This window comes from Pseudorasbora parva, chromosome 20 (genome assembly GCF_024679245.1).
Source record: "Pseudorasbora parva isolate DD20220531a chromosome 20, ASM2467924v1, whole genome shotgun sequence".
In the NCBI taxonomy this organism is placed as follows: domain Eukaryota; kingdom Metazoa; phylum Chordata; class Actinopteri; order Cypriniformes; family Gobionidae; genus Pseudorasbora; species Pseudorasbora parva.
The window spans coordinates 4,243,712-4,261,758 of record NC_090191.1 but is presented as its reverse complement, the minus strand read 5'-3'; the positions used below and the strand labels follow the sequence as shown (position 1 = coordinate 4,261,758).

Here is an 18,047-nt window from a genome sequence, read left to right as displayed (position 1 = left end):
AGAATAGAATGTATGCATGATTTTACACATTTTTTGATTAATATTAATTTTATTTTGTCAGGTCATCTAATTAAAGTATTTCTTTCACAATTCTATATTTGTTGACAATGTCCTTTCACGTTACAGTAAATTAAATGAAGCGCTCATACACAAAAGATTTCAGCTGATTATACAGTAAGAGAAAACATTTCTGTGCACTTGTGTGGTTTTAGACAACAGGACTTTTATTTTGGTGGCGGTGTGACGTCATAAGACCTCGCCGCGCTCGTGCATCTGTTGTGATTCGACTGAAAAAGGTTTGTCTTTTAAATGTTCATAATGAAGCAGAATGAATGCCTTATTAAAAGTAACACTGCATTGCTTTATCTACCAGCGTTGCGTGAGTAAAGTAATATAAACTCATGAGTAACAGAAGGAGCGTCTCATTTTGCTCTTTATCGTGAATGAGTTCAAACATGAATTCAGTCTCTAGCGAGTGACGAGAGAACCGGAGCTTTAGACTCTCCGAGTCTATTTAACTTATTGATTCACAACAAATGATTCAGTGATTCGAAGCGCTCTATTCCCATTTCTATCTCGATTTCTACAAATCATTAAATAACCAAACTGACTAATATATTAAGGGTCTGTATAGTTAGCATTATATTATATTAATCTGTTGTGTTAGTTTTAGATTAATCAGGTGATTTAAGTCTATTAACTCGCTCTTACCAGTGACTGAACTGATTAAGACTCAGCGATTTAATGTGGATTTATTTTTCTTTCTGTTAATTCTCATCTTAAACAGGACAAACACACAGAAAAACTCCTGGAGAAGTGACTGAGATCCATGTGACACTATTATAAAGATGGAGTTTATTAAAGAGGAGAGTGAAGACATAAAGATGGTGATAATTAAAGAGGAGAGTGAAGAAGACATAAAGATGGAGTTCATTAAAAAGGAGAGTGAAGATGTGAAAATTGAAGAAACTTTGAGAGTGAAACATGAAGAAACTAAGGAACAAACAGGTTGGTTTCATTCGGTGGTTAATTGGCTTTTGTAAGGAGTGGGAGCCCTTATTTACGGTGAATTAGGCTGGGCGATATGGCCCAAAAAATGATCACAATATAAATATAAATAGAACGATAAATGTAAAATCTTTATTTCTTTAAAATTGAAAGGCATATTTTTGCTTCTGAGTGAAAGATATTATAGAAAATAGACAGTTAACTGTGGTTTTAAACTACCCTTTATTGTCAAAACATGACAAACACTTCCCACACAGGTGAACAATTTATTAAAACTGAAGTAGATTTATTTATTACTAATAAAAGCAATATTAATAGAGTAGAATATTATTAATACAAATAGAATTTATAAAATCTAGAATTGAACTGAAATTATATAACATTTGGGTCTGCTGACTGCAAATGCAAAGTCAAATTGTTTTAAAGATAATGTTTGTCAATAAACAAAAATATAATACATTAAAAAATATATATTTCTTATCAGCATGCAAAACCTCATAAATGACATTGACAATAAATAAATGACATTGACAATAAATAAATGACATTGACAATAAATAAATTAAAGAAAAATCTTAACTGTGGTCAGCATTTTTTTACAGTATATTGGTCCACCGCGCATCTCACCGACAACAAACACACACACACACACCTCACCGACAGTGGGCTGGCCAGGAGAGAGACAAAGTTCAGTAGTTGTGGAAATCCAGAAAGGGCTGTCAAGTCTATTTTATTCACTTTAAACATCGGATAAAATTATTTATCTTTTGATACAGGCGATGCTGAGTCATTAATACATCACCAAAGACAAAAAGTTATGATACCGATGTATTTTTCCATAAGTCCGATGTTTTAGTGATTATAGTTTGGTAAAGTTAGCTTGTATTTTACCCACTAGAACTAACATAAGGTGATAAGCCAATGCGTGAACTGATATTAGTCTAATGTAGATTTACTGCTGTGTTGGGCTCAATGCTATATGGAAGAACTTCAAAGAAGCATAATGAAATAATAATTTTATTCCGTTTGGTGAACCTATGATAAGCAGTGCACGTACGTCGCTTTATGTTGGATAGCCAAAATATCTCCAAACCACTGAAGTTGACTAAACTTTCTTGTCAACGATATCTGTCCTCTGAGCTGGTCATGAGTGCTGAATTTCTTCATTTTTCACAATTTTTTCTCGCTCCACTTCACTCCGATCTTCCAAGCCTGTCAGCCACTTGTGACTGTAAACAACACCCAGAAGCCCGGTCTGCAACACACATGCACAACATGATACATTCAAACACTGAATCATTCAGTAACGCACACTGATGCTGTGAGATGCGTTATGGTAAGGGATGGGTATCGTTAAGATTTTAATGGTATTACTACTCTTATCGATACTGCTTATCGGTCCGATACTTTAACGGTATTCTTATCTGTACTTTTTATGATATATATATCATAAATAGCCTAAATTAATGCTTATTAACCTGATAACCGTCACGAGGACGAGGACGTGCTGAAACTCTCTTTGCTTAAATTAGCTCAAAATTACTATCAGATGTAAGTAATTACCTTGACAAACTATACATCATTAAAAAGATCTAAGACTAAAGTTTAATTTTGTTACCTCTGTTTTATTCTCAAAGTCTTATAATGACCGTAATGTGTTAATATGTGCCAGGAGTTATGAATATGATCTTGGGCGTCGCTACCTTTTGATTGTAATATGCGCGTCATTTGCTCCCATTCATAAAAAACTCTTCTCTGGTCGTCATGAAGACACTCGACAAAACAACTTCCCTCAGGGCTTTTACTTCAAATGTGTGCAGATGTGGAGAAATATTGATAGATTCTCACATGTTTGAGTCAAATTTCTATACAGAGTATTATTTATTCAATCTTTATCCAAAATCCGCGGATGTGTGATTAAGAGCGCAGTAGACTGTGTTATGCTGTGTTTTCAATTCATTCTGGCAGCCGGAGGGCGCTGGAAAGCTGTACTACTGAAAATTCACTCCCATGTGGAACACATGAAGGACAGACACACCATGTGACATTCAGGAAGTATCTGACATGACCAAAGCTGCTTTCTAGCGATCGTCAGATGGCTATTTTATGCAGATAGACACGTTTTAAGACAATAAACACACAATCGCGGCAATATATGGTTGGTCTGTGTTCTTTATCCCTGCTAACACACGACGTAACAGTTACGTAATTTATTCGTACTTTTTGGTAATTTCATGACTTACCAACTGACAACGTAGTCTCAACGTCGCATGCCTGTAATTTCCTTACCATAAAATTACCTTCTCACAACGTTGTCAGTACGATCTCTGAACGTCAGAATATTACCAACAACGTTCCAGATACGTACTCTACACGTAATATTTAGGTAATTTTATGACTGACTGACAACGTAACTACAACGTTGCATGCCTGTAATTTTCTTTCCATAAAATTACCTTCTCACAACGTTGTCAGTACGATCTCTGAACGTCAGAATATTACCAACAACGTTCCAGATACGTACTCTACACGTAATATTTTGGTAACTCCATGACTTACTGGCAACGTGAATGCAACGTCACCTGCTCGTAATTTCATTACCATCAAGGATGTTCTGATTGTCAGAATTTGCTATTTAAAATGTGTAATTAAATGTCAGACAAGATTAAAATTCCCCTTAAGATTATTGTTTATTTTAAACAATTAAGAACACGGACGATCTTTTTATATATAAAATAAAAGTGACGTGTCACGTGACACGATGCGCGCGCCTCCACAACTGAAGAGTGTGTGCGCGCCGTAGGCAATATTATCAACAGCAGTTAATTTTTCTGGAGTGTTAAACTTTTTATTGCATAATATTTCATAAAAAACGTTGGAATAATGACAGATATGGCCTCTCTACATCTAATTTAACAGTAGTAGAGACTGAACGAGAACGCGCTTGGTGGCAGTTGGGAGTTGCCATGGCAACCATAAACCCACAACAAACAGCTAGAGAGGACCAGAGGACAGCATCGACATTTCGCTCTCGTTTTATCGCCAGTTTAAAAAAAAAAAAAAAAAGTTCAACGGTGTCAGATTGGTTAAGTAATATTACCTACAGTCTACTTTAAGTATTTATGTTAATATTTATACCTATTGTTACATATTTATGTGGTATTTTTCCTGAATCATTTGAAATGTCAACTAGCAAACGGTAACTTACACTAGCACAGCATATTTTATGTTTAACATTATAATGCCGAGCATCTTGAATGCTTTTATTCATGTTCTGCTGTATCTCCGATGTTTTTGTTAAATAATTTGGGTGTTTTATTCTTCGTTTTTGTGTGTTTTTCAAAATAAATGAACTGAATGAACTAAAGTCACATTGAGTCTGCATTCGTCATTCACATTCATTGAAATAGCCTTTAAATTAGTTTGGGCAAATGAGGACATAAACTACAGCATGTCCGCCTATTGAAAAATGAATAATTATAAAAATTACCAACTGATTACCAACACACAACTAATAGATCCATGACGTTGCCACAACGTTGCAGTTACTAACTGGCAACGTTACAATGTTACGTTGTGACAACGTATCTGGGAATTTCACTTTTCCAGTTGCCACAACGTAACTAGTTACGTCACCACGACGAAAGTTTAGTCAGCAGATTACGTTGCAGTTACGTAACAGCCACGTATTTGTGTTAGCTGGGATGCCATGTTGGGTGGTTTCATAATAGATGATATTTATAATGCAATGCTATTCCACATAGCTTTTAGCATTGTATATTTTCTGTCAGATTTTTTGACCCGAAGCTACATGAGATCACATATTGTTATATAAAACACTCGACTTATAAATTATAAAGTGATATGAAGCAAGTTTTGAATAAAACATGATTTCAATCGTATAAATTGTTGTTTTGCTGGTGTGCTAAGCTAACATGCTAGCTTGCCCTAGATGCACCTGCCACTGAGTAAATACTTTATTTTTATGAACATTTTCTAAATGTAAAACTACTGAAATGCTTATTTGGACGAAATGCATTCAATAGAGTCTCAGTGAGGGTAAAGTGAGAGGTTTGATTTAGAAATGAGGTTTGAATAGAACAGTTTGAATAGAGAATCGTTAGTAATTATAATGCAGACAAAAGAATAATAATTAGAGCCATAACCAGTCCGCAGAAGTGTGAATGTGTGCCGGGGAGACAAACTGAAAGGGGCAGTTTGCACCTCTAAACAATGGAGGCAAAATAGAGAATGAAAGCTGAGAAGACATGGCAATAAACATCAGTTGATATTTTAGAGATATCTCAAAATAAAATCACATGAAACGATCTTGTAAAACGTTTAATAAAATTCAGAGTTTTAGACTGATCATCTTCAGATCTGAAATATAACATGGTCAGACTTGTGGCTTTAGCTGTAGTGCATTTCTAGATTTCTCCAAGGCCCACTTCAATTTTATTTTCATAAAGATATTTCATACAAATAAATTTCTAATAACTTTACAAAACTTTGAAGCTTATTATAGCTTTTTTTATTATAAAAAATATTATCATTTTGACTTTACAGTAAACTGCCAGGTGTCTGCTTTCAAATGAGACCATAATTATGCTTTTAGTGCAAAGGATTCACAATCTGTATTTGTTTTAGTCTGAGTATATATTTCTTAGGATTTTTTCAAAATTTAGAAATCAGCTTAACAGGTTAAAGCTGAATTTATTCATTCAAGAGCTGTGAGTGATTTGCTCTTTGTATTTGGTTGTTTAATTCGCAGTAATCCGTCAGCATGTTTATTTACACCGCTGCCTCTTTAAGACAGATGTGCAGCTCTATAGACGACTGATAATAGGCAGATGCACTACATTTTCTCCTGACTATATCCATAATAACTACGTCCATTTTAGACACAAACTGTGTTGTGTTTAAGAGACTCGAGCCGGTCATTTTGACATAGATGTTTGTGTACATTTGATCGTTTAGACGAGAGTATGAAACCGAAAGTGTGATTTGCTCGTCTCGTTGCGGCTGTTTCAGCGCGTGCCGACTTGGGAACAATCTCTTGCGGACATTTTTGTGGTTTTAATCGCTCTTTTTATTATTAAACGCGTCCCACAACCAACAGTAGCTAGACTGAATTTTACAACAATCACTGATCGTGCTGATTCTGTCATTACGTTTGAGTTTTAGGGAGAAATGGCAGTGCTGCAAAGTTGCGCTAGACATAAATATTATTATTATAATCTTTGGAAGCCAAAATCTAAAATAAAATCAGACTATCACAGATCTAAAGTGTAACCAGGCTATGTTTGAATGTTTAGTTCTGTCCTCGGCTGTCGTTTGTGTCTCTCTCGCTCGCTTGCTCTCTCTCTCTCTCAGGTCACGTGTATTTTCAAAAGTACCTACAGCAGAACCGATAACGTCAGAGCTTATCGATACAACGGTCTTTCAAAATTTATATTTTTATAATTTCAAAATTTACTCAATACCCTTCTGAGCTGTGTTCGCCTAACTCTTGCTGGGCCAATCACATCGTGTATAGAGTCGGCGGGCGGGGCCATAATGACGACGGCCGAGTTGCGTTTGCGTGCTTCTAGTAAACACAGAAACTGGCGAACGGCAGTCTTTCGAATCAGCTTTGACCGCGACTCTGGAAGACTTGGAGTTGAGCTTTTCTCCTAGAAAAGAACAAAGAGCGGCACTGAAGTCATTCTTAAAAAGGAAAGATGTGTTCTGAATTTTTCCGACCGGATACGGCGAATGTTTAATCTATCAACAAGCTCTGTTTCACCTTCGTTGCTCTGGTTGGTGTAGCGCTATCCTATCGCGTGCAGAGGGAGTTTGAAAGACAACCGTTTATCCGCCCCTCGGATTGAGCTGTCAATGGTGAGTTTCCAGACCAAACATCTTGATGTGGGTCTGGCTTGTCAGGCTAATGTATCGGGTGATTAAGTCACAAATATAAGAAGGGGCAGTTCCATGGATAGCTTTGTATGTTAATGTTAGCGTTTTAAAATCACTACGTGACTCTACAGGAAGCCAATGCAAACTATAGAGCATGCCTGTAATATGCTGACGTGATGGAGTATATGTGAGAATACGAGCAGCTGAATTCTGGATATACTGGAGGCGTTTGATTAATTTAGCTGGTAAGCCAATGAATAGTGCATTACAGTAGTCTATCCTGGAAGTGACAAATGCATGAACAAGCCTTTCAGCGTCAGGTGGACTGAGGAAAGGCCTAATTCTTGCGATGTTTCTTAGGTGATGGAAAGCAGATTTTGTAATACTCTTAATGTGAGAGTCTAGTGTCAGATGAGTAGGGCTGGGTTTCGATTCAAATTTCAAGAATCGATTCGATTCCGATTCTCAAGATCTTGAATCGATTATCATTATTTAATTCGATCCGATCCGATTTTCGAGATCAAGTGTTTTTGAAGAAAGCATTTTTTTCCAGCTGTTACCTGAATTACAGGACTGTAGTTATGCAACATATTGATACAATTATTATAGACAATCAACTGCAAATGAATGGAGTATTGATGGTTGTAAAGAACAATCCCCCTTCCAGGCTGCTCTAGTCAGCGAACGCGCACTGTGGAGCTGTGCTGTCGCGCGCCGTCATGACAACGCAGCCATTACAACTTCCTTGGCAGTAAGAGGCGCGCGCTGCAGTGAGAACGGCTGTGTTCTTCAGCACGGTGACGGGGGTATAACGTTAGGCTGTGTGTCCACCAAAGCGTTTTTAGCCAGCTGAAAACGTTAGGCGCTCAGCTGAAAACTCCCCGCTGTGAGCGCTTGAGAGCGTTTTGGCAGGCAGCGTTTTTTCTCCTCAGTTGAGACTTGCTTGTTGTTATGATACGGAAAATCCTACTCGCTCAGCGCCTCGGTGCGCTCCAGGCGTTCTAAAAACGTGGCGCTCTCATTGAAAACAATTGAAAATGCCAGCCAGTATTCTCTGTCCGCGGCGTTTCTGGAGTTTTCAAGGCTGCCATGTTCGTTGTGTTAACGTCCTTCCACCTCGCGCGCATGCGTGAATTCAATGACACGGCAAATTTAAAATTCAATGTAGGCCTATTATTAAATCGATCCTCTGAGTTACGGATCGATCTTTAGAAATTAATATGAAAATCGATTCAGAATTGGTGAATCGATTTTTTTTTAACACAGCCCTACAGATGAGTGTCAAAAATTACTCCAAGGTTGCGAGCCTGAGCAGATGGAAGTACAACACAGTCATCCATAATCAAATTCAGATTGCTACCCTTATGAATAGCCACTGGTGTGCCAATGAGTAGAACCTCTGTTTTAGAAGAATTCAGTTTTAAAAAATTAAGGTGCATCCATGTTTTTATTTCCAGCACACACTCTGAAGGAACTGTTGAGGTGAGAGTAGGATCAGATTGGAGCTGATGTAAATTTGCATAACATCTGCATAAAAGTGATACCCCAAACCATATTTCCTAATAATTTGTCCCAAAGGAAGCATATACACACTAAACAATATAGGACCCAGTACAGATCCCTGAGGAACACCATGACAGACCTGTCCAAGTTCAGATTTGTTGTTTCCCAAAACAACAAACTGGGTACGATCAGTCAGGTAAGATTTAAACCAGTTAAGTACCGTGCCAGTGATACCAAGCCATCTCTCCAGCCTGTTTATCAGGATAGAATGGCACACTGTATCAAATGCAGCACTAAGATCAAAAAGAACCAGGATGGTGGAGGCTCCAGAGTCAGCTGAGATAAGCAGATCATTCATAACTCGAACCAGGGCTGTTTCTGTACTATGTCCCTTTCTAAACCCAGACTGGAAAGGTTCAAAAAGCTTGTTGGAAGACAAGTGTGAGTGGAGCTGTGCCACAACAACATGTTCTAAAACTTTAGCAAGAAAGGGTAAGTTTGAGATAAGTCAGATCTATCTAATTACAGACCTATCACATCCAGGCTTTTTAAGGACTGGTGTAATAGCTGCCACTTTAAGGGCTTTTGGAACTGAACCAGTAATGAGGGAGGTGTTCACAATGTTCAAGATGAGGGGGCAAATTGACGAGAGGCATCCCTTTAGAACAGATGTTGGGATTGGGTCAAGAGTACATGTAGTTGTATTTATTGCCATCACTAATTTCAGAATACAATCATTAGTGACTATGCTAAAACTTGTTACACTCCTGTACAGAGGAACAAATTGGTACCTTGATTGGTGCAAGAAGGCTGTTGATTGTCTTAAAAATCTTATTTGGGTTTGCAGCACCATCACTAATAATAGATGAGTAGTACTTTGTTCTTGCTGCTTTGAGTGCTTCAGCGTATTGACTCAAATGACCGTCGTACATGAGTCTATGAACTGTCAAACCCGATTTCTTATATTGACGTTCAAGCTGCCTGCTTTTTATCTTCATAGCCCTTAACTCAGTGGTGTACCATGGAGAAGATTTACTAAATGAAACAACACGTTCTCTTCTAGGGGCTAATTCATCCAAAGCAGATGACAAAATAGAATTATAGTGATCAACAGTTTCTACAGCTGAGTGCTCTGAGATCAGGCAGGAGAGATTGTCATAGTTAAGATTCTTGACATTTCTAAAACTAATGACCCTTGTTTGAGTACTACTTAAAAGTGGAACATTTAAATTAAAAGTGAGAAGCTTATGATCACTGATACACAAGTCACTACTATCTAGGTTATCAATGTCCACTCCAACAGAACATACCAGATCTAGTGTGTGACCTTTATTATGAGTGGGAAATTTCACGTGCTGAATCATGTTAAAACAGTCTAGTGCATCCATGAAATCAACTGTTAAATTACTATTTGAGTTGTCCATATGAATATTAATGTCTCCAGTCACGATCATTGCTGGACAAACAGCACTAAGAGATGTAAGTAGCTCTGTGAGTTCATTAAAAAACATAGGATTTGGTTTTGGAGGTCGATATATGAGTACAATAAGGACAGGTGAGACTCCATTCACTTTAAAAGCAATGCACTCAAATGATGATACACAGGGAATGGTAATTTCCGTGACAGATATATCGGCTCTGTAAATAACAGCGAGACCGCCACCTTTGCCACTTTGACATGGTCTCTCAATATATGTATATCCCGGTGGCGCACTCATATTTAAGTTTATGAAATCGTTTGGTTGGTGCCAAGTCTCACAGATACAAAAAAAGTCCAAAGCATTGTCCGATATGATATCGTGAAGATGAAGTACAGCTGATGAAGTACAGCAGTCTTTTTATTCATTGAATGAACATTGAGATGTGCAAATCGAGCAGTTTCAATCCTCACTTTCTGATGAGTCAGTTACGGGTAACACAAGTTTGCATGGCAGAGGGGCAATTCGATTCCACACAGAAGGTGTTTTTTTTTTATTCAATTGCGCAACTTTTATATATATTTTTTTGTAAAGATCCCCGTAGCAAATTTCTTGTGTTATTTTTGTGTTTGGGGCATTCTGAAGCCCTTAATTACAACTTTCAACACAGAGGCCACCTCAGGTTGTTTTAATCAATTGAGAAATCGTAAAAACAAATGAACACTAGTTCCTAAATTCTAATTGTGTGGGCAATGCAGATGTTTGGGTGGGCCTCAACAGTGACATCCATTTTTGTTAAAGGCTCTGTTTCCAAAGTATCTCCGTTGAAGTTTCATTAATCTGTTGACGTAGAGTTTTGTGTCTGGAACCAAGGCAGCCTAGCCTGACAAGCCAGACCCACATCAAGATATTTGGTCTGGAAACTCACCATTGACAGCTCAATCCAAGGGGCGGGATAAACGGTTGTCTTTCAAACTTCCTCTGCACGCAATAGGATAGCGCTACAACCAACCAGAGCAATGAAGGAGCTTGTTGATAGATTAAACATTCACCGTATCCGGTCGGCAAAACTCTGAACACATCTTCCCTTTGTAAGAATGACTTCAGTGCCGTTATTTGTTCTTTTCTAGGAGAAAAGCTCAACTCCAAGCTTAACTTCCAGAGTCACGGTCAAAGCTGATTCGAAAGACCGCCATTCGCCAGTTTCTGTGTTTACTAGAAGCACGCAAACGCAACTCGGCCATCATCATTATGGCCCCGCCCACCAACTCTATACACGATGGGATTGGCCCGGCAAGAGTTTGGCGTTTACAGCTCAGAAGGGCTAACCCTAACCCTAACCCTAACCCATAATTTACTAAGTTACTTGTACTTTTACTTAAAGCTACACTGTGTAACTTTTTTAGTTTATTATTAGCTAAAAACACTTAGTTCTTTCAAAAATATATACAGTCCCTGACAAAAGTCTTGTCGCTTGTGTACAAATTGACCTAAAGTGCCGCTGAAATATATTTCTAATCAAGATATTTTTACAAGAAATGGCTCATTTTAATCCCGCCAGCTTTTGTAATGTTTCAGTGAAAAACTAAACTTTCAAAAAGTATTCTAATATTCACAGCTTGGTAAAGCCCATTGAGTCAATTTTTGCAAAGACATAAGTGTTGTCACCTTGTCATATGAGCTTCACCTGTGACTAATAATGGATCAATTAGGTCTCAAGTGTGTATAAAAAGAACCCCAGTACGCTAGACCTTCACATCAACTGCAACTAGACCTCTGCAAACATGCCTAAGATTCACCCTGAGACTAAAGTTTTGATTATCATGAGGCTGAAGACCAGATCCACTGCTGATGTGGCAGTGACCTTCAGTGTTTCTCAGCGTCAAGTACAGAGGATAAAAAAAAGATTTGAAGAGACTGGAGACGTTTTTGACAAGCCCAGGTCAGGCAGACCCCGCAAGACAACTGCTTGAGAGGACCGTTTGTTTGACGGCTTGAAAATCCAAGGCCAGCCCATTTTCCACTGCAGCAGAGCTCCACGAGACCTGGTCACCTGAAGTCCCTGTGTCAACCAGAACAGTTTGTCGGATTCTGTCTCGAAATGGCCTCCATGGTCGCTGGAAAAGTGGCAGAGGGTGTATTTTTCAGATGAATCTTCTGTTGAATTACACTACAATCGCCGCAAATATTGCAGGAGACCTACTGGAGCCAGAATGGATCCGACATTCACCCAGAAAACAGTGAAGTTTGGTGGCAGAAAAATCATGGTAAATCAAAAGTATGGGGGTGTGCAAGAGATCTGCAGGGTGGAAGGCAACATCAATAGTCTAAAATACCAAGAAATCTTAGCTACTTCTTATATTCCCAACCATAAAAGGGGCAAAATTATGCAGCAGGACGGTGCTCCATCGCATACTTCCATCTCCACATCAAAGTTCCTCAAGGCGAAGAAGATCAAGATGCTCCAGGATTGGCCAGCCCAGTCACCAGACATGAACATCATTGAGCATATGTGGGGTAGGATGAAAGAGGACGCATGGAAGACGAAACCAAAGAATATTGATGAACTCTGGGAGGCATGCAAGACTGCTTTCTTAGCTATTCCTGATGACTTCATAAGCGATAAGCGACAAGACTTTTGTCAGGGACTGTACATATTTATTTATATATATTTACTTCTTTTAAGTAATAAAGTATTTTGGGTGAAGAGTTTGAACAGGGTATCTGCAGGTTTTACCAAGTCAAATTTAAGACTTTTTAAGACCTTTTTAAGACCATTATGAATAAAATTTAAGACCTATATTGCGCAATAAAAAAAACATGCATAAGATATCCAGAATCACTCAATTACTTAAACTTATATTATTTAATTTATTTTAAATTCAACAAAGTATTAATGAACTTATTATTCATAGCTCAATCCCACCAGGATTAGCATATATATATATATATATTAGGGCTGAGCAAAAAAAAACGATTTTTCGATTAATCGGTTTTTAAAATCTGGTCGATTCAGAATCAATTCTCAAAAGGCCATGAATCGATTTTTTTAAAATATTTATTTCCGCTAACATTGAACATAAGCTTAACGTAAATCTAATTACTAGTCTTCTCCACTAGATGTCCCCCATTTGCCTTGCGCGATCTTACAAAGGAGCAAGAGGCGCACATCATTTATCCATTCAGTGTTTAAATGGCAGCTTCCGGTGCGTTGTCGCCTTTTATAAAGCTGAGGTAAAATGCTGTAGTAATACTAAAAATGTGACACACACACAGCCGAGCACACAACTGCTAAAAATAATTACATACATGCGAATGCTTGCCTTGCATTACGATCAAACTTGAGCAGTCACTTAAGCATGTACGTTAGCCATTATAGACATATTCAAATTATAATGATTCAAACCCTAATAGCTTATATTATAAACAGATTTCCTCTAATAATAGTTAGTCCACAGTCAACTTAAGTCAGTTAAGGTATTGTTGTCTGTTACCACGACAACTACTCACCCATAGACTAAAAAAATTATGAACGTATTTCTCATGTATGAAAAGTAAATTTGCACACATGAGCAGCAAAATTGCAAGAAAAGCTTGTCGTGTACTGAAAATTGCTATAAAAAAACATCCAATATCCTAGCTTTTTATGTTTTAGAATAAATATATCAAAACATCCATAAAATACTTCTCAGATAATTTTTTTTTAAATAAAGTTGCATCAAAATTGTATTTAACAATTGTATGGATTTGAAATATAGAGATGCGTTCTGTTTTAATGTACTCAGGTGTACCTAAAATAAAAAGTTTAACATACATGATTGTGGCTCTTCATTTCTTTTTAATTACACATTTATGTTCACTGTTCTTTTTTATAAATACCTATAGTATTTGTATTAAATCTATATTCATTTGAGTTGAATCGAAAATCGAATTGAGAATCGAAATTGAATCGATTTGAGGACTTGTGAATCAAAATCGAATCGAATCTGAACATCTGAATCGATACCCAGCCCTAATATATATATTTTAGTTTGGCAGGGTCGCCGCTAGCTTAGCTTAAAATGCATTTCCCCACATATCTAAATGTAGCAAAGTAGAATAAGCCCGATTTCTAAAAAAGTTGGAGTGTTCCTTTAAGTGTAAGTGCTGTTTTCCCCGTTTGTGTTGTTGTTAAGCTATATTAGTTTGCTTTCACTTTGAGAGCTTTAATGCCCAGATCCAGTACTTACTGACAGTTCCCAAACTTTTTAACTCAAATCAATATGCATAATGTGTACATTTGATCGTTCAAGAGTAACGTTAGGCTAATGAGCCTAAAAATAACACATTCAATACACTCGCGCGAGCGCTGACAGGCAGCAAACGCATAACGTTACAGTCTGACATCGGAGTTCGACGTTTACATCACTGTTATTAACTCTATTTAGTGCAATCGGGTATATTATACTTTTATTTGGTCATTAAGCAAGATGGTGAGAAAGATTCGCCTTCGCGTTCACGATCGCGGAACTGCAAGCAACCGTCAGACTCAGCTGAAGATTAAAATCCGTTTTATGCGTCTGTGAGGTACGATCAGAAAGAGGCTCGTGCCAATAACACGAAAGCTGATTGGCTGCAATATAAGTGGCATGCTTGCCTAATTTGTAGTTGTAATAGAGCGAACAATAGTTGGTCTAGCGAAAGAAAGAACTACAAACACCACGGAACAAACACACACACAGACGCGCGCGCTGCGGGAGGTGAGAGCGTTTCAATGAGGTAGCGTTACATGGACGTAGGAAAATTAAGACCTGTTTAACATGATTTAAGACCTAGAACGCAATGCTTCCACGAATTTAAGACTTTTTAAGGCCTTATATTTTGATTCTGAAATTTAATACTTTTTAAGACTCCGCGGGGACCCTGTTTGAATGCGGGTCGCCATGTTGCCCCTTCATCTAAAAGTACATTAGCCAAAGAGGGACATACCCGTAAATTCAAGCTTCACCTTTCGCGTTTTAACACTCGATTGCACTCATGGACGAGGTCGAACTGGAAGCCATGTTAATCAGGAACAGAAACTATTATTCACTGGATGGTCATATACCTTTACACCGCTAGATGGGGGGAAATATCACACAGTTTAGCTTTAAGTACTGCGATTCAGTACTTCCTCCACCTCTGTTAATGAGTGACGAGAGAATTGAACTAAAGTTTAGTCAGGCTTCATATCAATGCCCCCCCCCCCCCCCCCCCCCCCCATAAACTTCTGGGCCCTCTGGTTCCCTTTTCAATTGGTTTTAATGCTTTACATGTCTAAATGTTTTGTTTGTTGCTTTGTGCCATTAAACTGGTGTTAATTTGCATTTGTCTCTTTTCACCTTAGACCTGATAGTGCTGAAAGAGGAGAGTGAAGTACTGAATGAAATGGAAGAGAAAGAGCGATATAAGTATCATGATTTCATAACAAGAGAAAAAACGTTTAGTTGCTCACAGACTGAAAAGACACGAAAAAGTGGTGAAAAGAAAATAACTAGAAGTAAGTTCACCTGCAAACAGTGTGGAAAGCATTACACTGCAAAAAGAAGCCTTGACAGACACATAAAAAATCACAACGGAGAGAAGCCTTACACCTGCCAACACTGTGGAAAGAGTTTCACTCTAAAAGGAAGCCTTAAAAGACACATAAGAATTCACACAGGAGAGAAGCCTTACACCTGCCCTCAGTGTGGAAAGAGTTTCACTAATAAAGGAAGCCTTAACAGCCACATGAGAGTTCACACTGGAGAGACGCCCTACACATGCCCTCAGTGTGGAAAGATTTTAAGTAGTAAAGATATCCTTAAAATCCACATGAGAATTCACACTGGAGAGAAGCCTTACACCTGCCCTCAGTGTGGAAAGAGATTTATTGACAAACGAAACCTTGACAAGCACATGAACGTTCACACTGGAGAGAAATCTTACACCTGCCCTCAGTGTGGAAAGAGATTTGCTGACAAACGAAGCTTTGACAGACACATGAGAGTTCACACTGGAGAGAAACCTTACACATGTCTGCAGTGTGGAAAGAGTTTCAGTCAAATGGGAAACTTTAAAGTCCACATGAGAGTTCACACTGGAGAGAAACCTTACACATGTCTGCGGTGTGGAAAGAGTTTCAGTCAAATGGGACACTTTAAAGTCCACATGAGAATTCATGCAGAAGAGAAGCCGTTCACATGTGGTCACTCTGGGTAAAGATTTTTGATTTATGTATAAAATAGCCCTGGAGTACCACATGAGTATTGCTGTATGAAATAACTTTTTTTTTTAAATGTCATCAGTGTGGAATGAATTTCACAGACAGGAAACACCTCGTGTTTGAGAGACTGTATAATGTGCTGTTTATTTTTAGGGTACTAAATCAGTTTAAAGGACAACAACGGTGAGAAATGAACCTGGGGTAATTAAACCATGGTTACCTAGTAGATTGTTCTATGGGGTGCGTTTTCATGAAAATCCAATATAAAGAGTTTTATCTCTAAAAACAGATTAGCTTATAATACTTGTCTATGGGACACAGAATTAACCCGCTAGTTAATACCACCAACAAGGCTCAAAACTCAGTTTCTGTCAATGTCAAACTTGAGTAGTATTGCATCCTTCATGTCTCTGAAAAGTCTTTACTTTTATCATACTGTAGCACAAATGGCTGAATAGGCAGTTAAGCTATCTGGCCGAATTACCAGAGTATAACCCCCTCACGCATACTGTGATACCCTAATCAGATCATAACGTAAACAGAAGGTCCCTTGTGTGTTGCAAAGAGATTGTGAGAAGGCATTGTAAGCGTTGAAGTTGATGACACCTCAGCCACTTTGCTACCCCGCACCCATGTTACCCCCCTTTTTCGACCTCTGACCCACGCATACAGTCCCAATACAGAGAGACACAGATGTTTGTTTCACACAGATCAGCCATATATGGACAATTGGACAAAAAACTACCTCATCAATGTATTAAATATATATATTTTGTTTGACTTAATTTCTTTATGTGATGTATTAAAATAGCTAAGATGTTGTATGTAAATCAAACTCTGTATGCTAGTAACTGCGGAAATTCTGTATCTCTGTACTCTTAACTCTCAATATTATAGTTCATGGTATCTCTTCGATCGCAGAAACCCGACTGTACCGAGATGCTTAGTACAGAAGTACCAGCTTTCTGTGAGTAAACACATGGGTTTATATACATCATCCATTTTGATTAAATCACAAGGAAGGGGGGAGCTCAATAGACAAAGGAAGGTTCGCGCCTTTAGACTCCCTTTACGTGATTGGATCATCTCAAAAGTAGGGCATCAGCCCATCTCATCTATAAGAGCCAAGAGGACCACTGACTCTTTACGCATTTACGCCAAAGAGAGACGAGCATTCATCTAAACACGAGAGCCGGCAAACCTGCCAGAGAGAGAGAAATCCACCCCCGCACTCCGCCATAGAGAGAAGATGACAAGCCTTGCACCCGAAAAATTCCTCCAAGAGCCCAATCCGCGCTTCACTCCCCTGAAAAGACTCTGAGAACCCCGAAAGACACACACCTGAAGCCAAACCAAAGCAAGTATTTCATTTCGCAATCAAACCGCGTTTAAAAGGTTGTCCCGATCATTCCTTTTTAAGGGAGTATTAATTACTTGAGATCTCTTGCAAAGGACTGCGCGAAAAAAGCTGCCTCTCTCTCTCTCTCTCTCTCTCTCTCTCTCTCTCTCCCCTTTTATATTATTCGTTAAGTGTTATTTTCCCCTGTTTGTGCCAAGTTTGTTTTACTACCTACATGTATATGCATATTTCCCGTGTGTAAATCGTAGTTTGTATACTCTAGTTGTTTTATTAAAATCCAATAATTTCATTGATTTTCATATTACTATTTCAGAAATACAAATTGTACAAACCTATGAAATATTATTTGTCCTGATAAAAGAGATTAATGTTTCTTCAAGTTTGTAAGATTGATATTCAATGAAGAAATCTAAATTTCCACTCCCAAGACGAGAGGAAAATTCGGATGACTGAAATCGATTTGGATTAAGGTTACTTTTACATGATTAAAGCTACACTGTGTGATATTTCCCCCCATCTAGCGGTGAAAAGGTATATGACCATCTAGTGAATAATAGTTTCTGTTCCTCTCAATTCCGATTTCGTTTGAACTCCTACGGTGGCTGATTTAGTCCAAGATTAACATGGCTCGTTTTTT

The 18,047-nt window shown here is 38.1% G+C and overlaps 1 protein-coding gene across 2 annotated transcripts; it reads left to right on the top strand.

Moving 5' to 3' along the window:
* Nucleotides 1–240: 240 nt before the first annotated feature.
* On the top strand, nucleotides 241–17,703 carry LOC137049328 (zinc finger protein OZF-like). Of its 2 annotated transcripts, none has more exons than XM_067427847.1 (3): nucleotides 241–296; nucleotides 788–1,008; nucleotides 15,193–17,703. In XM_067427847.1, the coding sequence occupies exons 2-3, from the start codon at nucleotides 849–851 to the stop codon at nucleotides 16,044–16,046; spliced, it is 1,014 nt and encodes a 337-aa protein (XP_067283948.1). In that variant the 5' UTR covers nucleotides 241–296; nucleotides 788–848; the 3' UTR covers nucleotides 16,047–17,703. The 2 variants fall into 2 exon arrangements, with proteins under 2 accessions (XP_067283948.1, XP_067283949.1); XM_067427848.1 differs by lacking the exon at nucleotides 241–296 and adding an exon at nucleotides 345–379.
* Nucleotides 17,704–18,047: the final 344 nt, after the last annotated feature.